The sequence below is a fragment of the Sciurus carolinensis genome, chromosome 11 (assembly GCF_902686445.1).
Source record: "Sciurus carolinensis chromosome 11, mSciCar1.2, whole genome shotgun sequence".
NCBI classification, from domain to species: Eukaryota; Metazoa; Chordata; class Mammalia; order Rodentia; family Sciuridae; genus Sciurus; species Sciurus carolinensis.
This window is the reverse complement of record NC_062223.1, coordinates 34,832,449-34,855,577: the sequence shown is the minus strand read 5'-3', so window position 1 is coordinate 34,855,577 and position 23,129 is coordinate 34,832,449. Positions and strand designations below refer to the sequence as shown.

The 23,129-nt window shown below is 48.0% G+C and overlaps 1 protein-coding gene across 2 annotated transcripts in view; it reads left to right on the top strand.

The window, feature by feature from the left end:
• The window catches only part of Ext2 (exostosin glycosyltransferase 2), a 136,019-nt gene that overhangs the window by 5,788 nt on the left and 107,102 nt on the right, over positions 1 to 23,129 (top strand). For both annotated transcript variants that reach the window (XM_047518674.1, XM_047518673.1), the window contains exons 2-7: positions 2,455 to 3,020; positions 4,157 to 4,246; positions 8,792 to 8,908; positions 17,522 to 17,717; positions 19,359 to 19,498; positions 23,032 to 23,125. In XM_047518674.1, the coding sequence (XP_047374630.1) occupies positions 2,485 to 3,020; positions 4,157 to 4,246; positions 8,792 to 8,908; positions 17,522 to 17,717; positions 19,359 to 19,498; positions 23,032 to 23,125 (1,173 nt within the window). In that variant the 5' untranslated portion in view covers positions 2,455 to 2,484. The remainder of the gene's footprint in view (positions 1 to 2,454; positions 3,021 to 4,156; positions 4,247 to 8,791; positions 8,909 to 17,521; positions 17,718 to 19,358; positions 19,499 to 23,031; positions 23,126 to 23,129) is intronic.

Sequence of the window (23,129 nt, the reverse complement as noted above, 5' to 3'; positions counted from 1 at the left end):
CAGCCAGGGAAAGGACAGGCACATAGATTCAAGTGAAACACTGATGGAGAGTCCGGTTAGTGTTGTGGGCCCACAACATGGCTGTGGGCCATGTTCAGTGGACATGTATAACACACGAGCAGCGAAGCCTAGGTGCCCTGTAAGTCAGATCCAGATATGCAGGGAAGAAGCCTTTGGCATTGAATAGATTGACTTTGATGGGCTTGTCCCAACTTGAAATTCAGATGAAGCATGTGCATAAGGATCCTTTTTCTGTTCCCTTAAATCTAGTTTTATTATGTGTGAAAATAGCATTTTTCAAATTGGGTACTATAGCTGATCTTGTATGTTAGGGCCCAAATTTATAAAAAAGCAGTAGTAGAGCAAAATAGAAAAGTAGAGGATTCATTGCATGTGTTTTCTATGTGCTAAGGTTACGCCATCTTATGAAACTTTCTTTACAATACAAACATACCTGTCTGTGTTGGGTCACAGTATCCAGCGTACTTCTTGCTTTGGATTGAGGTAGGAAAAGAGTTTGAGAACTACTGGGTTTGTTCAATATTAGGAAAGGTTTCAAACACGATTGCACAGAATCAGCACCTGAGGAACTTGCTGGCGACAGGTTCTGTGACCCTGTTAAGAACCAGGCCCAGTGGTGGTCCATGGAGCTTGTCCTAATAAGCTCCCCCGTGATTCTCGGCGTGCGGGAGCCACGGATCAGGTGCGTCAGTGGGCTTGTGGGCTTCTTGGGGAGTTTTGCCTGTGGGCCAGTAGGTAGCAGCTCCTGGCATGCGTTTGTCCCCACCTCTCCTCTGTGCTTTCTCTGGGAGGGCACACACAGTGACAGGGAAGCCATGCCATAGGGTAGGCCTGGAGGTGGTGGGACCCGGAGGCAGACTGGGAGCGTCCTACTGGTTGTTAGAACGACAGATGTGAAATCGATTTTATGCTCCTGTTTCTGTCATAGAATCAGCAAGCAGGGCGCAGTTGCACATGCCTATAATCCCAACGAAGCGGGAGGCTGAGGCAGGAGGATCGCCAAGTTCAAGGCCAGCCTTACAATTTAGGAAGGCCCTAAGCAACTTATTGAAACTCTGACTGAAAATAAAAAATAAAAGGGGCTGGAGTTGTAGCTCAGTGATTAAGCACCTCTGGGTTCAATCCCCAATACCAAAAAAACCCAATCATGTTGAATGACTATTGCCTATTCCCCAAAGATGATAATTGTTATAATTGTTAAGCTTAAAATGTATGAACTAATGTACTTTAATTGGCCCATTTCAAGGTAATTTCTTGATATGTTGCAAATCATGGTCTCGAGAGAAGCAAGTTGGATTCACTCGTGATTTTGCAGCACGTTTTACTCAAACAGCTTACAGTGATTGAGTGTCCAGGTCTGGGCTGTCCTCGGCTGGTGGGAAAGGAGCGGTTCCGCCGTGTGGAGGTGATGGGGAGAGCTGATTTGTCCCACGTGAAAGTGACTGATTGGCAGAGACTTCCTTTGGTAATCAGCTTGTCTGCAAGATCAGTGAGTAGGATGAGGCCCTCGTGTCGATCGACTCTGACACATGGAGTGCCAGAGTGGCTTGCCAGTCGGAGGTGCGTGAGTGACGGCGATGCAGTCGCCCTCCAGGCTCTGCCCTCCGCGTGGCATCTAGGCGTGAGGTGGGCTTGGTGTGCTAAGGATCTTCAATTGTGGTCTGCCGGGAACTCCGCGTTCTCAGCAGAGCATGGAACGTTTTTCTTTATGTCTCAGTGCACGATACTCGTTGGCTGTTCTGTTATTTATCTACTGCTGTGTAACAAACCACCCTAAAACTTAGTGACATCCGCCACCAGCACACGTTTCCCCTGCCCAGCCGTCTGCTCAGGGCTGGCAGGCGGTGGCTGGGCTCTCCTGAGGGGGCCTTCCACTGAGCTCAGCCTCCTCACAGCATGGCTGCTGAAGAGGTTAAGAGGACAGACGCAGAGACCCTGGGGTCTCTCAAGGCCCAGGCTCAGGTCTCAAGTGTCACTTCTGCCACCTTCTCATGCTCAAAGAAAATCATAATTAGCCCAGTTTCTGGGGCTCCGGAGGGGTGTAAGTTCTATCTTTCGATTGGAAAAGTGTCACACATTCACAGATGGGAGGAATGCTTGCCTGTGTCTTTGGGAAGGGGTCCACTGCACTGCTCCTCCTCGTCCCTTTTCCTTCTCCTCCCTCTTCCTGTCTCTCCTGGTGTCTCTTCTAGCCTGTTTGTTCATTTATTCCTTTCTTCCGTCTAAATGTGCCAACTATAACCTTCATTATAAAACATCAACATGTATTTTGTTTAAAGATCATAGATTTTCTCTGATACCCTTTAGCTTCATCAGTACTTCCTAGTGGTGTTTTCACATTCCGTGTTTTGTTAGAGTTTTGTCCTCTAAAACAAGAATGTCATTTGCCACCCTGAATGCTTGATTGCTCTTGTTTCTCTCCCTGGTGACCAGGAGTGTGAGGAAGAGGCTGTGTGTGTCATTATGTGTGCGTCAGTCAAATACAACATCCGGGGTCCTGCCCTCATCCCGAGAATGAAGACCAAGCACCGGATCTACTACATCACCCTCTTCTCCATCGTGCTCCTGGGCCTCATTGCCACCGGCATGTTCCAGTTCTGGCCGCACTCCATCGAGTCCTCGAACGACTGGAGCGTGGAGAAGCGCAGCGTCCGGGACGTGCCGGTGGTCAGACTGCCAGCTGACAGCCCCATCCCAGAGCGAGGGGACCTCAGTTGCAGGATGCACACGTGTTTTGACGTCTACCGCTGTGGCTTCAACCCGAAGAACAAGATCAAGGTGTACATCTACTCTCTGAAGAAGTACGTGGACGACCTCGGGGTCCCAGTCAGCAGCACCATCTCCCGGGAGTACAATGAACTGCTCACGGCCATCTCAGACAGCGACTACTACACCGACGACATCAGCCGGGCCTGCCTGTTTGTCCCCTCCATCGACGTGCTGAACCAGAACACGCTCCGCATCAAGGAGACGGCGCAGGCCCTGGCCCAGCTCTCCAGGTACCGCACTCAGAGGGCAGCTCCTGAGCCCTGGGGCCGAGGGATAGAGTGTTTCTGCTCCCGAACTGGCCTCTAGGCGCTGCCCTCTCTAGGAGAGGGCGGTGACCACTGGCCGTGCTGGAGGGCGAGGGCACTGGGGCCGTGATCCCAGCTTCGGAGAGTTTACAAGCTAAGGATGCTTCTTCCCGTGCTTTCCTTAAGAACTGCACACCCTGCCCCCTGCCTGTCCTGAGCGCTGACAGAGTACACGTTTATGTGAAAAAGTCTGAAAACAGAGATAAGCAGAAGAATGTAAGGCTCATTCCACACACCTGCCTGTAGGACGTAGACATTATCGATATTTTGATGTTACTTTTTAGTCATATTTGTATAAATAATGTATATATGCTTGTATATCTAGACGCTCTTTTTTTGTCATGAATATATCACACAAGACATGTTCTTTGTCTGCTTTATTTCCCTTAATATATCTGGTGAACATAATTCCAAATGATTTCATTTCCTTTTGCTATATAGTTTTAGTTTACATGGTATTCCTTTTTTCTTTCTTTTTTTTTTTTTTTTGATACTGAGAATTGAACTTTGAACTCAGGGGCACTTAACCACTGAGTCACATCCCCAGCCTTTTTTTATATTTTATTTCGTGATAGGGTCTCACTGAGTTGCTTTGGGCCTCGCTAAGTTGCTGAGGCTGGTTTTGAACTCAGTCCTCCTGCCTCAGCCTCCCAAGCTGCTGGGATGACAGGTGTGCGCCACTGCACCTGGCATGCTTTTTGTTTTTTTAACCAAATGGTGACATTTGGGTATTTTTAGTTTTCATTGTGAGAAACAGTTCTAAAGTATTCTAAAGTATTGAAATACACATTCACCTGTTTTTTTCTTCCACATACACATTCACCTGGTTTTTTCTTCCACATACACATTCACCTGGTTTTTTCTTCCACATACACATTCACCTGGTTTTTTCTTCCATAGATCCAAATAGCACTTGATGCATCATTGGGACTTGTAGGGATTTGCTTTGCTTCCTTAGAAGTGGCCCTGTTGGGTGGGGATTTCCTGTACCTGTTACCTGGTAGCCAATTGCTTCTTTGAGATTGTCATGGAATTCTCTTCCACATTTCATTTCTAAACAGGTGGGATCGAGGTACAAATCACCTGTTGTTCAATATGCTGCCTGGAGGACCCCCAGATTATAACACGGCCCTGGATGTCCCCAGAGACAGGTAGGTATATTTGGGGCTGTCCCCCTGATGAGTTTCTGAGGATTAAGCAAGAGCAGGATCTTTTTATTCCTGTGAGATTGTGTTTCTGAGCCCGCTGGGACATTCTTGTTTTTGAAATATTTTTCTAGTTGTCAATGGACTTTTATTTTATTTGTTTATGTATAAGTGGTGCTGAGGTTGAACCCAGGGCCTCACACGTGCCAGGCAAGCGCTCTACCCCGAGCACAACCCCAGCCTGCCTGGGACATTCTTTGTATTTGAAATCGTTTATTAAACTAGAAAGTTGTCCTAGGCAGTTTTCTCCTCAAGGCGCAGAAGCTGAGACGCACTTGAACCTGCTGGGGAAGGCCAGTTGGAGCTTACGTCCTGGCGTAGCCTCTGAAAGCCGCCTGTTCTCAGTTCAGGTTAGGCTTTTCTGCCCGCAGCACCCCGACTCCCCAGGCAGGTTGAGGGCTGGCTGGGTCGGCTCTCCCTCCACGGCCTGGGGGTGGGGGGCAGGGATGAGTAGAGCGGCCTGAGGCCTGTGAGGGGTTCTCTGCAGCAGATTTCTTCCTCTCTTTCCTTCCCTCCCTGCGTTTATCTTTCTTTCTCCCTCCACTACTTTCCTGCTGCCTTCTTTCCTTCCTTTCTGGTAAAACTTCCCAGACAGGCAGATGTTGTGACTTCCGATGGTGACTTTGACTTCACTCTTATCTACCTGCCCTTTCTGGCGCTGACCGGATCATTTTGGCCAGAGCTCTTGGAAGGCTCCAGGAGGAGGTGCTGCACACACCTTCAGAGTTTGAGAAGTGCAGCAGGTGTGGCCAGAGGAGGGTGTGGGCAGGGGTGAGGGGCAGTTGTGAATCTGTGTGTGAACTCATTTACCCCGCCTTGTTAGAGCTGAGGCTGAGCGCACAAGGGGGCCTCTGGAAGTCTGAGCCAGCTGTGTTCTCAGCTTGCCAGAGGCTGACGTTGGCGTTTGTGGAAATCTGCACTTAGCACTACTTCGCCTCCGAAGATTAGAGCTGAACCTTCTTTGCTTTCAGTGATTATCTCCAGTCGGCTTTGAGTTTCTGTCTGGAAATACAGGTATCACCAGAAGAGACTCATAGTGGTGTAGAGACCATTTTGGACGGCAGAGGGCAGTGTGGCCACGCAGGCGCTCCTGGTGCTTCCCGAGTGGGCTGCTGCTTCAGTGCAGCGGCCCCGCCTGTCCTGGCTTTCTTTTCTGAAGGCACATTTCTGGGTGGGTGGCTTCACGCTTCGGTGGTGCATCTGCATGGGAGGTGGGTTTCATTTCTCTGAGCTGCACATGTAAATGGGGTTTCACGTCTCTGTGGGGAGTGTCGAGTAGAGAGGAGAGTTTGTGTTCTGCTGGTACTAAGGTGTCAGGGATGGGGAAGGACATGTTGTTTTCCTCTGTGTTTTTGTGAGTGATCGGAGCGTAGCAGGCAACAAGTCCGTGTGTGGCCTCCTGGGCCTTGCATGTGAGGCGTTTCACTCAAAACTGGGGTGGCGTCTGCAGGGTGAGGAATAGATTAATTTGTTAATTTTTCTTCTTTGTCCTTGCTCCTGGATTCAGAGGAGGCAAAGGCCCTGAGCATAGAATGGTTTTATCAGGGTCTGCATGTAAGTTGTTCAGAAACTAGACGACAGATGGGCCAGATTAGATGGCTTTAAGATCTCCTGAAGTCTAAAGTCGTGGTGGGACTTCTTAAAGGTCATTTTACTCAGGGAAATGAAGACCTGGACTGAAGGGAAATATAGACTCAGGAAATGTGTCTTTGTGTTTCTTAAATCTGTTTCTATTTCTTTCAATTTTTGAAAATCAGACACTGGATACAAGTGTACTTCCTCTGCAGCAGAGTGGAATGGCATGCGAGTGTGTGAAGAGTCAAATATTTTCACTCTTGAAAGATGCTCACTGTTAAAATGTTGTGTGTTTTTCTGTGAACTTAGACACACACACACACACCCATTTCAGCTTCGGTGGGGCTTCCCTGATGCCGGTTTTGCCAGATACATTCTGTACTAGTGCTGTTCCTTTTACCCTTTCTTCACATTATCTCTACTCTCATGTGGGTGTATGTATATTTATTTGAACTTGTTCCGAAAACTTTGAAACCTGTACAAGAGAAGAGAGTAGGTCAGTGGACCCCAGAAACCCACTGCCACTGCCGCCCTCTTGGCTGGAGGCCAGTGCCTCTGTGCTCTGCCCCTTCCTCCAGAGAGTCTGCAGGCAACCCACACTTTGTATTATTGCCTCTGCAAATGTTTCTACATTGATCTATGCACAATATAGAAATATAGTTAAGTTTTAAAAAACATAACTAAAATGTGATTATTTTTCCTAAAAACATTAACAGTAACTCAATATCATCAAGTAACCACCAAATATCTAGTCATCGTTCAAATTCACTTGTCTTATATATATGTTTTGACAGTTTAACTCAGTAAACAAATAAGAATGACTGTGGGATTGCTTGGCCTTTGTTTTTGTGTTGCAAAACTGAGGCTTTGTGTTTGAGGAGTTTGTAAGTCTGATTATCTGCATGGTTTGAAGGCAGGCAGGGATGCACCCACAGGCTTGTTGAGGTGGCGAGCACTCTGTAGCAGAACTGTGAGGCGGGCATGTGAGACTGCAGCCAGGCGCATGGGGAGACGGAGGCTGTGGGAGGAAGGCTCAGTGACAGGAGGTGTCCTGGGGGAGGCCTGAAATGTGCTAGGGCCCTTCGGCTGATATGCTTGCCTGCCACGGGCCTGAGCATCACACTAATACGTTCCCAACCACAAGTTTTCTACTCGATCTCTTGTAGCTTTGGAACTGAGCTCTGGTTTGGGAACCCATAATGGGAAAACAGAATGTGCTGCTCAGAAATTGCTTTTCAAAAGGCGATATAAAACATGTGTTCTGTGAAGCAGGGGTGCTTACAATGTTTTCTCCATTATAACACCGTGAAAAGCTCGGTGCAGAGACTGCGACCCAGATCCCAGGCTTGTCAGTAGCAAGGCTGGGGTGAGGCGAGTTGACTGACTGCAGACGTGCCTCTTTCTGAGATCACAAACAGAGATTGCATGTGCGTGATCTGTGACAGAAGCGTGCTTCAGACTGCACGCCGTCCTGCCACCACTGCATGACGCCCGCCTTATCCTCCGAACAGTGACAAGTTGGCCACAGGGACAGAATAACAGGACAGCACTGGAGGTCATGTGATGCAGGCCGCTTCCCTTCTCTCCACGTGCGCTCAGCGCTCCTCTGGGGCTGCAGCCACGACGGCCCACTCACCCACCACCCTGGACCGCCTGGTGCCTCTCTGGGAACCTGTCTGCTTCTCTGCACAGAGGCCGTGGGCCACGTGGAGTCTGCTTGCCATCATGGCTATGGAACCCACCCAAGTTCATGCTGGATGGATTCAGGGCTGCATGCTAATCAGGAAAAATCAGACCGTATGTTGGTACTCAGGGTAGTCATTACAGTTTAGAGGGTAGACTGGCAGCTGGAGAGGTTTTTACCCTGCACATTACCTCACTCACCAGTCTTGGTTTCATAAAGCTTAAACAAACACAGTGGGATTTCTAGGGGTGGTTTGAAAATCTTTGAACTTAAACTGGTCATGTTAGAAGGGAATGTAGGTTGTCATCAGGGAAGGGCAGGGATTGGTAGCAATCAATATTGCAAAAAATGTGGTTTCTCGGTTCAGACATTTTGGCTCAGACCCTATAGTATGTGCAATTGGCGAAACTGCCCCAGAAAGTGATTTCGATGGGTTTGGGGCCCCTGGGACAGAATAACAATAAAAGTTGGTGTGATATGCACCTGCTTCCTTTCTCTGATGAAGTGTCATTGTACTACTTGCTGGAGTCAATTAAAACAATGTGGTCACTGTTTTCTAATTAAGGAGAATAATAGCTAGTGCAGGCTATCTGCAGGAGAAGCACTCAAGACCTGAACAGGGAACTGGGTTAATAGGACTGAGTAGCTGGAATGGACGCTGAGCTGGTGGAGTCTGCATGATTGACATGTGGCTCTGGGATGACAGAAGACAGCACTATGCAAGCCAGGGGTTGGGAGAGGCTGGGGTATATGTGATACGGGACGGGAGACTTCCCAGCCACCTCTGCTTTCCATGCGCATTTTCTCCCACGGTTCCAGGTGGAGGGGTGGGAAATGACTGCCCCAGCCAGTCCTCCTGAGCAGACCTGCTGTTATTCCTGTTGCTGTAAATGCACTTAAGAATAAAGTAGGACTTTTGGGAGGGAGAGGTGAGTGGGAACTGAATGAGGTGGCAGAGGGGTTATTCACAGTGTCCCCTGGGCTATGATGTATTTTAAAAAATGGAAAGTAACCTTCCCCCAGGGAAGGTTGGTGATGCAGGAATAGGATGCAGCTGAAGTCCAGGAGATGCGAAGTGACCGTGGAACATGCAGCAGTGTCTTCAGAGAGCAGCGACCCAGTCCCATCAGCTGTGTGGATCATCGAGGCTCAGTCATTGTGGTCTCGCTCACAGAGCGTATCAGAACAAAGGCCTTCTTTCTTTCTCATTGTTTGATGAAATCTGCTTCCAGGGCGCTGTTGGCTGGCGGTGGCTTTTCCACGTGGACTTACCGGCAAGGCTATGACGTCAGCATTCCTGTCTATAGTCCCCTGTCAGCTGAGGTGGATCTTCCAGAGAAAGGACCAGGGTAAGGCACCTTGCACATGTCCACTGTGCCCTTGCAGAATCTGTGGGATGCTGGTGAGGCGCAGCCTGGTGGTGTCCCCTGCAGCCACCCCAGCGTTGCTTATGCTACAGCTTATGTCAACTCCCAGAGCTATCTACCAAGTTTCCCAAACTAGGAATCTACTGCCTCCATAACTCCTTCCTCTCCTTTACTCCCTGATCAAAATAGCAAGTCCAGTGAACTCTGTATCTGAAACATGCCATAGATTTCTCTGCCCTCCCTCCGCTCTGCCCACACCAGGCTGCCCTTTGAACTCCTGGATGGCGTCCTTTTGGCATCCTGACTGCAGTCTTGCTGTGCCGCAGCCCGGTCCTTCCCCCACACTGCTGGAAGGAAAAACGGCATGTCTGTCAAGGCTCTCTGCCAGCGGACCACCCCGTCTCCAGCCTTTTCTCTGAGAACATCTTTTTCCTTTCAGATCTTAGCACAGGCTTTGCTCCCCCAAGTGTTCTGGGCTGCAGGTACACCCCGTTGCCCCGAGAGCCTTTTCCCGTCGGTCTGATCACCTGCTTGCCCTTCAGCTTTCACCTTTCACTACGGGCCACGGACCCGGGGTGCCCTCTGTTGGCCCTGGATGGCTCCTCATGGCAACCTGCCCTTCTCGAGGGTGGTGCTTGTCAAGCTCTGGTGTATGACGTGCTCAAAACTGTCTTCTCTGGACTTCGGATGGTGTCAGCGCAGTGGAGCAGAGGCTGGGTCTGGCACGTAGCCGGCTCGTAGTCAGTGTGTGGACTGAGTGGAAAGGGCCCACAGCAGGGCTGTGGCGGGCCTTCTGTGCAGCTTTTTTGCTGTAGTCTTTTTAAATGTTTTGTTATTTCATGGTGAGAACTCAGTGAGCTTTAAACAATGCTAATGAAAACTCCTTTTTAAGTGTCCAAATACAAAGGTGACTGAAATCACAAACCTGAAGATGTCATACCACCTGAGATTAAACACCCACTCACGGAAGCTGAGTATGATGACACACGTCTGTAATCCCAGCCGTCTGAGAGGCTAAGGCAGGAGGATCACAAGTTGTGGAGGTCAGCCTGGTCAATTAACTGAGACCCTATCTCAAAATAAAATAAAAATGAGGGGGGGCTTAATGTAGAGCACTTCAGGTTCAATCCCCAGTACTGCAGAAAACAAGCACAAAACTCATTCAGTTTGGTGGTAGAAATGGGTCTGAAGGAAGTAGTTTGCTTGGAGACCATTAGAACCATTCTCTGAGCATCCCAGATTTCCCCTTCGCAACCTTTGTGGGCGCTTCAAGAAGTAAGAGAAAGCTGCTCAGGACAGAAGGCAGCTCTCCTCCACGTGTGTTCTACTGGGGGACGCGGGACCAAATTCAGAAACTTAGGGTAGCAATCTTGTTTGGCAAATGTTGTTATTTAGTTAGTGCACAAATCCCAGATCAGCTTGAGACATTTTTTCCTTGTCTGTCCTTAGGCAAGTGCAAAGATAAACTGAATCGTTCATGAACTGGTCTCAGGTCATCTTCCTGAATTTTTTTCCCTTACTTGACTCCTACAGTGGATGTAATTTGTTTTATTAGTTTCAAATTGAGGTTAATTCATATACTATAAGTTCGCCATTTTAAAACGTATAATTGAGTGGTTTTTAATATATACACAAAGTTGTGCAACTATCAGTACTGCTATTGAATTTGAGAACATTTTCATCCCTCCAGAAATGAAATCAATACCTGTTCGTAGTCACTTCTTATCTCTGCCCCCAGGAATAGCCATAACTCTCTCTTTTCTGTCTGCATGTGTCTGATTATCCTGGACATTTCCTATAGATGTAATATAATGCGAACTTTTATGTCTTTTCTTCTTTCACTTATCACAATGTTTTCAAGGTTGGAATCAGCATGTCATTTCTTTTTTTTTCTTTTTAGCAGAATGTATTTCATCATTTAGATGTATATCACACATTTTGTGTATCAGTTGATACATAATTTTGTATCAATTGATGGAAATTGGGATTATTTTCATCTTTAGCTACTATGAATAATGTTGCTGTGAACATTTGTGTATGAGTTTTTATATAGACCTGTTTCTAGTTCTGTCGGATACATACTTAAGAGTGGAATTGCTGGGCTTGGTGGTAACTCTGGGTTTTAACTTTTTGAGGAAGTGCCAGACCATTTTCCACAGTGGCTGTCCCATTTTACATCCTATCAACAATGTGTGAAGTTTCCAGTTTCTCCACGGCTGCATCAACACTTGTTATAGTCTGCATTTGATTGTAGCCATCCTACTGGATATCAAGTAGTACCTCATTATGGTTTTGATTTGCATTTCCCTAATGATTAATAACATCAAGCATCTTTTTGTGTACTTATTGGCTGTTTATATAACTGCTTTGGAGAAATGTCTATTCAGATGATTTGGTGGTGCTGGGGATTGAACCCAGAGCTTCATGCAGGCTAAGCTGCATTCACCTTCTGTGACTAAGCTATATCCAGCTCCATTTGCCCGTTTTTAAACCCAGTTGTCTTCTTATAGAGCTGTGAGGGTTTTATATATTCCAGACACTAGACCTTCATTGGACATATGATTTGCAAATATTTTCTCCCATTCTGTCAGTTCTTTTCACTTTCTTGGTAGTGTCCTTTGAGGCACACAAGTTCCTGATTTTGATGGAGTCCCATTTATTTATTTCTCCTTTGGTTGCTTATACTTCTTGTGTAATATTAATGTTTAGGAAACTTGCCTGATCCAAGGTTATAAAGGTTTACACTTATATTTTCTCCTACATTTTGGGTTGTGATTTCAAGTTAATTTTTATATGTGGTGTGACTTCCTTATTTTGCATGGAAATAATCTGGTTGTCTTAGCATCACTTGTTGAAAAGAGTGTTCTCTTATTGAATGGTCTTGGTGTCCTTGTTGAAAATTAACTGTCCATAGCTATAGGGTTTATTTCTGGATTTTTAGTTTAAATCTTGTTCTGTATGTCAATCCTAATGCCAGCATCATACTGGCTTGATTACTGTAGCTTTGTAGTAAGTTTTGAAATAGGTAAATGTGAGTTCTACAGCTTTTTGACTTTTTCAAGTTTTAGTGGTCAAGGTCCCTTGCTTTTTAATTATTTTTGTTTATACTGTAACTTGAATAAGCACAAATAAAAAGTAATCTAAACTCCTTTCACTTATACAACTATAAAACTAAGACAAACTTACAAATTAAATATTTACAAAACTTACAAATTAAATATCTACAAAACTAATAACATTCGGATAACACAATTTAACGTGATAAATCAGGGTTTCTTTGACAGAAGTTGCATCTTTTAAGGTGAATATGGCGTTAGCACGTGGGCTCACGGAGTTTGGCAAGCCTGCGCAGTTGTGTGTGACAGTCAGTGTACCTTTTCTTGCCATGGTTTCTGTTTGAACCACTAGGAAGCTTCGCTTTATACAACTTATTGTGACATCGTTTGTCTTCATCTGATCCAGATATGTGATTCATATTTTTCACAACATTTTATTATGAAAATTTCTGAGCAGACAACAAATTCAAGGAAATTTGTAGTGAACATAATGTCTGCCCATCACCCAGATGCTACTATTTGTGTTTTTCTATAATTGTTTTGTATGATTTACATTTGAAGTCTTTCCCTCTTCTCGTGGGCTCGCTAACTTCAAACGTGGGCAGTTTTTCTGATGCTATAACTGAGTATCATACACAGAGTTTTTATGAAGAATAAAGCTTTCTTTGGCTTATTGGTTGAAAGTTGGGAAGTGCACCATTGGGTGGCTGCATTGGGGAGGGTCTGCTTGTGGGGACTGTTGAGTCCCAGGGTGGCGCAGGCAGGGCAGCGTGGCAAGTCGGAACATCCCAGCTTGGGCCTCTTCTCTGCTTCTCAGGAAGCCGAAGCCCTGTTGGAATGGGGCCCCACCCTGACGGCCTCATTTACCCCCTGTTCCCCTTAGAGGTCCCACCTCCAAATACCAGGATCAAGTTAAGTCTCCACCCTCTTAATACTTCACAATAGGAATTAAATTTCTACATGAGTTTTGGTGGGAGTATTTAAGACATCACAGACACTGAATTTTTAGATTGGTATTCATTATTAAATGTGAGCAAAAATATGCCTATTCTAAATGTTTTGATTGCTGTCAATATTAAAATACAAAGATCATTCTTAGAATTTATAGACATATAGACTGGGAGAAACTGGTACAGTTCAGTGTGCTGTTTGAGGTAGATCTCTGCACGTTGAGAAAACGTGGTCTGCGTGAGCACCCGAGGCCCCCTGGGGCGGCGCACGTTTCTGTCACGTGCCATGGATGTGGATTTGGCATGTTTCTGTAGCATGACTACGAAGAACTATTGTAAGTAGAAAAGTTTACTCCTCTGATTGCTGCTTCTGTGAACATTTACTTAAATTAGTTATGTGATAAAACAAAAAGAATTTACCCCTTTTTCTGAAGTTCTGGAAACTATTTAATTCAGTACATGGCGAAGCTCTATTGAAGGCCTGTTTGAACCAAGTATTGGGCCCAGCGGGAGAAGGAAGTTAGCTTGTCCCCCAGGGGGCATTTGGCAGTGTGTAGACGTTTTTGATTGTCACAACTGAGGAGCGTGTGCCGGGGGTCCCAAGCCTCCCCCACCTTTCCACGACTTGTTAGGGGGACTCCGTGACTCTGTGCGGTGGCGTGGGCTTTCTTTACCTGCGTGTGCTGATGCTCAGACTTGCAGCAGGGAGGCAGGTGTTCAGCATGAGCCATCTGGTTTGCACAGTCTGGTCACGGTGAGCCTATTGCCAGTTCAGGGGATGATGGGAACCTTCCCCCAATCCAAGTTCCCAGATGCCAGTGAAGGGGCCAGCTTCATAAGCGAGCTTTTCAGAGGACAGCGGCCAGACCTGCGGTGTTGGCTTTCTGCACAGTGCCACCCACCACAGAGAGCGGGGTGCGGCTGGGAAACCCGGAGGCAGAGGGCTTGAGGGCTGGTCTCTCAGGACTCGGCTGCCTCTGGCCTGTCTTGGGTACACCTTTCCTGAGACCGCTCGATCTGCTTGCTACAATCATCTAGCGCTGTTCTATTGTTCAGGGCTCTTAATTCCCTCCAGATTTAATCCAGGGAAGAAAACACTGAGATGATTTGGTCAAAACAAAGGAGAACAGACCACTTGGAGCAATAAAGATCATTTTCAAATAATTAGTGTTGGAGACTTAAACTGTTATATTGGTGGTATTTTTATAGTAATTTGAACTCTCTAGTTTATACGAACAGATACACTGAATTTAAGATCTTAACTACATCACTGAAGGTTTCAGTTAGCTGTAAAGTTCTGTGGTTCAGTGGCTGGGTAAGGGACCTGGCGCAGCGTCAGCGCAGCACAGGGCGGGCAGGGCTCGGGGGCACGCCCTCCGCTGTGGCCGGGCTGGGTCTCGGCAGCCTGGCTGGGCTCCGCTCTGCCCTTGTGTCTAGCCTGGCAGCGGTGGCGTTGCTTTCGTGAAGAACATTTCCTCCCGCTCCCCAGACAAAGAACAACCACTGCAGGTATAGACATCCCCTCCAGGGACCCCGGCGGAGGCAGGGTGGGCTTGCTGCCCTACGTGAGAGTTGCTCTCCCAGGGAATTCCCACACCTCCTGCGGCTGCTCTGAGCAGTGAGAGTAGTGAGAGCTGTTTTTATTTTTATTTTAAATCTCTCCCAGTAGTTTTTCAATGGGAAGCTGAGGATTGTTGCTATTGATAGCTTCTTCTCACAGCTGTGTTGGCCCCGGCTGGAATTCTTGTCATTTTCCTTCTAAAAGAAACTAAATTGGGAGTTTACAGCCATTACTATTGAGGGCGACTTCAAGTTCTCAGCATGATTTTACTTAAATTTAGATATCAGGCTGCTGGGAGGAAACATGAAAGTCATAGCAAGTAATTTCAGTCTTCGAAAGAAAAACAAATCCACCTTTAAATTTCATTTGCTTAAAACCAAAATGAGCATATTCCCCGAGCTGCCTGTTGGGTCAGGGAAGGCCAGCGGGCAGGCAGCAGGGAGCAAGGTTAGCTCTCGTTCACATCTGTACGTCTGTGCTGGAGCTAGAGCCCTGGGTGTGCGGATCCGGGGAGCCCGGTAACCGGGTCTGGAGCGGAACTTCGTTTCTTAACAGTGGAATCGAACTCTGAGTCTGTCTTCGCAGGAGTTCCTTCGAGCACTGCACCTTAACATCTGTATTTCTCTCTGTATCTGTGCGTTGGAAACCCTGCACTGTCTGTCTAGCACTGCAGAGGCCCTCTGCTTTCCTCTCTGCGTGTTGGTTGCTCCCTTCTCTGGCTCCCATCATCCTCAATGTCTTCACAGGGATGGACCTTTCCACGTCTTCCACATCTGTACGTAATCAAGTGTTGCTGCGGCTGCCCCACGCTGCTCAGTGCCCGCCTCACCCGCCCGGCTCCCTCACGTGGTGCTTCCACTGCTGTCCCCAAGCCTGGCAGCCACCCTCCTCATACTTCTCAGTTCTAGCCCTGGAGCGAAGCCACCATTGCCGTCATCCTTCTGCAGCCTGGGTGCCTTTTGCAGCTAAGCTCTGACAGGCCTGGGCTGCCCCCTGCCCTCCTAACCACACCCCACGCTGGCTGTCCCCAGTGCAGAAGGCCTGCTGGCCCTTCTTGGGCTTGTGCTGCGCCAGGCCATGCCCCTGGCCTCCGCTGCACGGAAGCTCTCACCTCCTTGGGCTTCCACCTTCCAGGTGCACAGCTTTCTTCATCACCCCTGCCACGCGGAAGAGGGGCCAGGAAAAGGGACCATCTCTATAACCATCACACACCCTCTCCCCAGCCCTTCTTGTCTCCAGCCACCCTCCCTCCGACCTCTGGATCTCAACCCGCCAAGGGCAGCTCCATCAAGTAGAGCTTTCTGCGAAGGGGGACGTCTGCATTTGTGCTTTCAGTGAGCCACCAGCCACCCGTGGCCATCGAGTACTGGAAATATGGCTAGGGTGCCTGAGGAACTGAATTTTAAATTTTATTTAATTTTCATTTGGCCTAACTGGCCACCTGTGGCTGGTTCCTCCTAGACAGTGAAGTTCTAGCAAATCCGCTGACCCTGTTCTGTCCTGTGATGTGGGAAATCCCTTTTGCTCCTAGTTCAGCTGAACAAAGAAATCTCCAGAAGAGAGTCCAGGGGAGTTGCAGCAGCTGGCTCTGCAGTGTGCCGTGCTGCTCTCTGGGTTTATCTAGCGGCTCTGGCTGATTGACAGGTGTTCACCTTCCTCTCCCGTCACTTGGTGCACTTTGCGCCAGAGCTTCATGCTCCTGGAAGGAAACCAACCTTCTCAGTTTGAGAGGGACTCTTCTTTGGTGGGTGTATATGGTAAGGTTCTCCTCAGCTTGAGGCTCTAGATAAATTTAAGAAACTAAGGGGAGAAAAGCAAGCAAGCAAAACAGAGACGTGTTCACAAACTGCAGGCTTTTGGTCCTTCCTGAAGCACAGTGTCATCCTGGCTTGCTGGTGGTGCTGCCGTGACACCTGTAGCCCTAGGGTTTTTCCTGCTGAGCCGTTTGAGCTGGACGTGATGTACGGGGTGCTGCTTGCAGGTCAATGGTGTTTCACTTCTTCCTGGACCTGCTTTATATTGTCTTCTCTTTGGTGATGATTCCTAGAAGTTCCCAAGCCTACAGAGCCCTCCTGCTCTGGACCCGCTCTATCCTGTGGGAGTCTTGCCTTCCAGGAGGGAATTCCTCTCCATTTGGCTCCCCACAATCTTTCCTTTGTGTTCAGACTCACTAACTTTGTGTTCACTGTTATTTATTTAGTTGAGATTCATTCCCACTCTGTTGCCCAGGCTGACCTTGAACTCCTAGTTTCAGGTGATCTTCTTGACTCAACCTCCTGACTAGCTGGGACAACAGTTGTGTGCCACCATGCCTGATTTTTATGTCCACATTTTTGTCTCTTGTGGAGATCTGCGTAGTGCTAGACTCTTGGAAATCCTTTTTGCTCTCCATTTTCTTTGAAGCATTCTTGAACCCCCACATGTTGACACTGCTTCCATACTTTGGGAATGTAGTTTTTTCTGCTTCCGGTTGTCGATTTTCATTACTGTCCATGTGACCTTGACACTGGGGGTTCTTTCCCTGGAGCCTATCCATGGTGTAGGGATGCCATTCTACTCTGCTGGCCGTCAAGTAGAATGGCCTGCCTCCCTGTCTGAGGATTGTGGCCAGCTCTCAGTTTCTTTTCAGATCTGAGACTCAGATTTAACTCATGGTAACATTTTGACATTCTATCCAAATAACCATTCGGTCAGCTTCTGTCTCTCTGTACATGTGTTCATCACGTGCTGTCCAGTCTTGGCATATTATGAGCACTTCCTTACAACAGTAAGAACTTTCCCCAAGTAAAATTTTTCTGATTGCATACTGTTTCAGAATGTGAACAAATAATACCTTATTTTCTTCCAATATATAATATTTTAAATATTCAGCAATGCTATAGAGTATACTTTCCAAAAGAAAAAAAAATCAGCAAACGTCAAGACTGGTAAGCGAACACCTGTTGCTGTTAGTTGAATGTCATAGTTTGTCAGACCTTAACTAACTTACCAACTGCAGGTTTCCAGTCCTTTTCCTTCTCCTTTGTAGTCCCCGGCGATACTTCCTCCTGTCCTCTCAGATGGCTGTCCATCCCGAGTACAGAGAGGAGCTGGATGCTCTGCAGGCCAAACATGGAGAGTCGGTGCTGGTGCTGGATAAGTGCACTAACCTCTCAGAGGGCATCCTCTCTGTCCGCAAGCGCTGCCACAAGCACCAGGTCTTCGATTACCCCCAGGTGCTGCAGGTGAGTGCCCTTCTTTGACCTCTGTTGGGCTCAGAAGAGGTTGCTTCCAGGGACAAAAGCTGACCCTAGCAAATAGGAGTTGTTTTCCACAGGCACCTAGGAACATTACCCAAGGGGAGACGAAATGCAGTGTTGCTCTTTGCCTGTGCTTAGGCCTTCAGCCGCCCGGGTGCCTGGGGTGTTGTTCGTAAGAAGCGTGGTCTCTGAGGGTTCATACTCCTTTCAGCTAGTCATTGTACTTCAGAAATGCAAGTCTGTAGGTTTACAGGCAGCCACATGGACAAAGCAGGCAAGTGTGTGTGCTTTACCTCTGTCATGGGCCAGTCTAGAACCATCCTTCTGTATGGGGGCAACTTGTGTTGCTGGACCGTGCTGTCCACAGGGTGCAGTCAGCCTTTCCTGGGAGTGGAGGGGTTTTGCGTTGCCTTTATTCTGGTTTTAGTGTTTTGTCACCCTTTACTTCAGTCGTGAGTGCAGCAGTACTTCCACAGCCAAAGGCAGACCATCCCTTTGGGGTGTCGTACAGGTGAGTGTCTAGCATTCCAAGGGCACAGGGGCTGGGGAAGGAGAATTTGGACTGTGTTCCCAGAAATACATAAAACTTAGGTGAGTTTGGGAAGAAATATCGAGGAGCTGGTGTGATTTTTCTTTTTTCAATTTTTAAACTCTCCAGAGAGCGGGCCCATACTGAGATTGGTAAAATACTTCCTCTCAACCAGTGTGGCCTCTTCCTCTGGAGTGTCTGCCTGATAACATGGCGACGTGAGCAGGAGTCTTTAGTGACCCTCTTCTGGACAGGAGGGGTGGCTGTCAGCACGTGTCCAAACGTGGACGCCACTGGGGAGGCCAGCCTCCACCTGCAGCTCCAGCTGCCGTCTCCCTCTCTCCCCAGAGGGATTTAGGTTATTGACTTTCTTCACTTCTTTTCTTTCCTGAACTTTCCTTTTCTCTAAAGATTAGATAATGTTGTATTTTTGACCTTTTTTTGTTTTTTTCTCTGAAGAGGTAAAAACTAGGAGAAACTGAGAGTTAGACAACGAGTCTTTCCTTTGGTTTGGCCTCTCATTTTCCCAAGCAGTCCCACGTTGTGGGGAGGCATTTAAGGGAGTGAGTGAAGAAGCGATTTTTTCGAGATCTTTCCTTTGTTGGATTCATCGTTTCTAGACAGAGCGCGTCTGTCTTTATGTCTTTTCAAAGGCCTTGCCTTCCTTAAATGAGTGTCTCTGAGGGCGGACGCTTCTAGAAGCCCGGGGGTGGGGAGGTGAGGGAGGTTTGATGCCCTCCCTTTGGGGGTCCTCTAGGAGACTGTGTCCCCGGGGGTTGTGGTGAGCACCGTAAGCAGTGTCCAGGCCACGGCCCGGGTGTGTTCACGTGTCCACCAGGAGCCCGTGAGGCGGCCTGCGCAGGGGAAGCCTTTGGTGTTGAGCACGTGCCGAGCACCGGCTCACGTGGTATTGAAATGACCCTGCGGAGTGGAAGCACAAGTCTCACAGCCAGTTAAGCTTGTTGGACTTGTGTGGACTGTTGTCTTTTGGCTTTTCTGAATCAAGGTGCCTCGGTTTTACGTCTTGGGGGATTCATGGTCTGCAGGGATTGGCAAGGCTGGTTTGTAACCCCTACCTTCTGCTTGTGCTTCCGCAGGAGGCTACATTCTGTGTGGTCCTTCGTGGTGCTCGGCTGGGCCAGGCCGTGTTGAGTGATGTGCTACAGGCTGGCTGTGTCCCTGTCGTCATTGCCGACTCCTATATTCTGCCTTTCTCTGAGGTTCTTGACTGGAAGAGGTGAGTATTACCGTCTCGACAACTTAAGCTATTGGATCTGAGAACAGTAGAAATAAACAACCCTTTGGTGACTGCACTGCATTCCTAGGTTGGAGAACTTCAGGGTGAGCATCCCTAATCTGAAAATGCGAAATCAGAAATGCTCTGAAAGTGGAAATTTTCTGAACACTGTCATGATGCCACCAGTTGAAAATTCCACAATTGCCCTCATGTGACAGGTCCCAATCAAAATGCAGGTGCACCATGAAATTGCCTTCAGCCTATGCATATAGGCTGTATATGAAGCATAAGTGAATTTCTTGTTTAGTCATGGGTGCTATCCCTGAGACACCTCATGCAAATATTCTAAAACCTGAAGCACTCTGGTCTAGCTTTTTGGATAAGGACTGGCCAACCTGTATTCTTCTGGACAGTTCTGTTGTGTTTCCCATGAGGAGACTTAGAACATTGGCTTAGAGCAGTTCTTAGACTGAGACCTTTGGGCCAAATTCACAGGATGGCTGTTTTTGTAAATAACTTTTGATTGAAACTGTTGTCATGTTACTTGATCAGAGTTGAGTAATTGCACAGAGATTGTGCAGCTTACCAAACCTAAAGTATTTACTCTTTGGTCCTTTCTACAAAGTGGTTCCCGCCCCCTAGGCTGGAGCAGTAGTTCCCAGCTGACGGGAGTAGGCCCCTCTGAGAGTTGGTTTTTCTTTTTCTGGTCCTGGTGGTTGAATGCAGGACCTCGTATATGCTAGGCAATCTCTCTTCCATGGAACTGTATCCCTAGCCCCTTTTTTTGGTACTGAGGAATGAACTCAGGGGCGTTTACCACAAAGCCACATCCCAGACCTTTGACCTTTTTTGTATTTTATTTAGAGACAGGGTCTTACTGAGTTGCTTAGGGCCTTGCTAAGTTGCTGAGGCTGGCTTTGAACTCTTGATCCTCCTGCCTCAGCCTCCCGAGTTGCTGGGATTACAGGCGTGTACTGCCACCCTTTTTATTTTTTATTTTGAGACAGGGTCTTGCTAAGTTGCCTCAAACTTGTGGTCCTCCTGCCTCAGCCTCCCAAGTCACTGGGATTACAGGTGTGTGCCACCACTCCTGGCCTATCCTGGGGATTCTGAATTTTAAAACCACCAGTGAATCTGATTGGTGGCCACCACAGACAGCCACTGCTATCTGTCAAATTTGTATGATGTACTAGCCAGTGATGGAGAGCCTCTGCCTGGATGTAAACTTGGTACCATCCCCAGGGACAGGAGCAAGGGGATCCCGCCGTGTGCTGTTCGCGGACTCGCGCACTGTTCTCAGATTTCATCTCTCAGACTTTGGTGGTTGACTGTTGTGAACTGTTTCCTTAGCCGTGTCCCTGGTCCTGCGCTTGCCTCAGGTGCTAAACTGCTGTCTTATCGCCAGCTTTTTTGATATTTTATCCAAGTCTGATCTCCACAGGTATTTGGACAATTTAAATAGCACTAATTCATCCATTTAGTTATTCATCCCATCTTTATTGAAAGCCTACTGTGAATAACACAGTTTCTGCTTCTGAGGAGACAAGGACCTGGGGTGGAGAGACAAACCACTGATTAAGGTCGAGCCTCCCTTGAGCATTCCTTATCTGCAATGCTGGGGACCAGAAGTGTTTCGGTTTTGGAACATTTGCATACACATAATGAGGTATCTTGGGGAGGAGACCCAAATCTAAACCTGGATTCACTGAGGTTTTATATATACCTTGTAGCCTGAAGGAAATTTTACACATTATTTAAAATAATTTTGTGCGGGAGACATTTTCACCGTGTGGGATTTTCCACTTGTGGCATCACGGTGGCGCTCCAACAAAAGCTTCGGGTTTGGGATTTTGGACTTTTGTATGAGGGATGCTCAGCCCATCCAGCCTTCTGTGGTAAATGCTGTGCAGATATGCGTACAGGGGGCCTGTGAAAACCCCAAAAAGAGGAGAATATGAAGTTACTCATTCTATTGCAGGGAAGTGCTGAGCTACCCCTAGCATTTATCTACCTGTGAAAACATTTATTGAGCACCTTTTATTTGCCGGGCATTGTTAGGTATAGGGATACCAGACACTCAGGGTCAAATCTTTGCTCCAAAAAACTCATGGTTTTTAGTTGCAGAAGATAAGCCAGCGATTACCAAAAACTGTGACATGACATAGCCCTGGCAGGACGGGATGCTAGAGAAGCGAAGAGGAGGTAGCCATGGTTGGCGATGGGACCCGTGAGGGCTTCTCAGGGCTGGCGACTTGAGCTGGGTGTGAGTGGACATTTCTACGAGGATTGAGACCTGCTCGGGTCGTTGTAATTATGGATAAGTGGCGGAAAGGCTTGGGTCTAAGCCAGGAAACCGGCTCTGTTACTGGCCAGCTTGTGGCGGTGACAAGTTGTTCGGTCTTTCCTGAGCCTCAACTTTCCCATTGGTGTAGTAGAAACGATTGACTTATTGAGCAAATGCTTATCACATCTTGCTGCTAGGCAACCTGCCAGGTGCTCGGGCATGCTGGTGCAGGAGCAGGCAGCTTCCGTCCGCGTGGACTAGCCTAATGGCAGAAGTGTGCTTAGATTTCAATGCATCACTTTATACAAGTGAGCTGCACTCTGCTCAGGGACCCGTCGGTCCTCCTGGAGCCCGCCCTCCTCTCTCACCGTAACTGGCCTGTGAGCCCCGGCCCAGCCGCTTCTCTCCCCAGTGCTCCCCGTCAGCATCTTTTGCCAGCTTCTGCAGGGGTCAGGTGGTCTCCCTGCTCCTGCGCTTGCTTCTTGTCCCCTGTGCTGACACTTTGGACGGCACAATCCTGTCAGAGCCTAATCACTGCTTGCCAGGCCTTTGGGTAAAACCTCCCAGTGACTTTCTGTGTGACGGCACCGTGTCCTCCTGTGGCTCCCAGTCCTGTGTGCTTTGCCTTGCCGTGGCTCCCTCCTGCCTCCTTGGGGCCTGGGCTTCTCCACCCCGCTCGCCCTGCTCCAGCACAGTGGTTTGCGTGCTGTTCCTGAACACAGCTGACATGCCGCTTCCTCCTCAGTCCTGCCTGGAGCACTCTTCCCTTGGCCGTCCCTGGCCTGCTTACCACCTCCCCTTCCTCCACTGATTTGTTCTCTGTTGTCTTCCCAGTACCCAGCACATAGTAGGTCCTCTATAAATCAGTGCCAAATAAGTGAATGGATTTGCCTAGAGAGCTAAAGGGGGAAAGTAAATGCAGTTAACGCAGAGAAGGCAAAGAAAAATGAAAAACGGTGTGCCCGAGAGGAGGGATTTCACACGCGTAAGCCTTGCGAAGGGCGGAGTGTGGCGTGAAGTGACAACCAGAGTGCCTGGAGCACACCAGCGGGGTGGAGGGGAGCCATCGGAGCTGCTAAGCAACTCCTTGGGAAGGCTGGTTAGGAGAAGGGAGAGAGAGGACCCTCCCTGGGAGGTGCGGGACTGAAGCAGGCTAGGTGTTGTTTCTGCTCTTAAGAATGAAACAAGACTGTGCGTGAAGAGCTCTCTGTGGAGGATTGTGTGTGTAAATTGCTTCTGTTTTCTCCAGAGCATCTGTGGTTGTTCCTGAAGAAAAGATGTCAGACGTGTACAGTATTTTGCAGAGCATCCCACAAAGACAGATCGAGGAAATGCAGAGACAGGTGA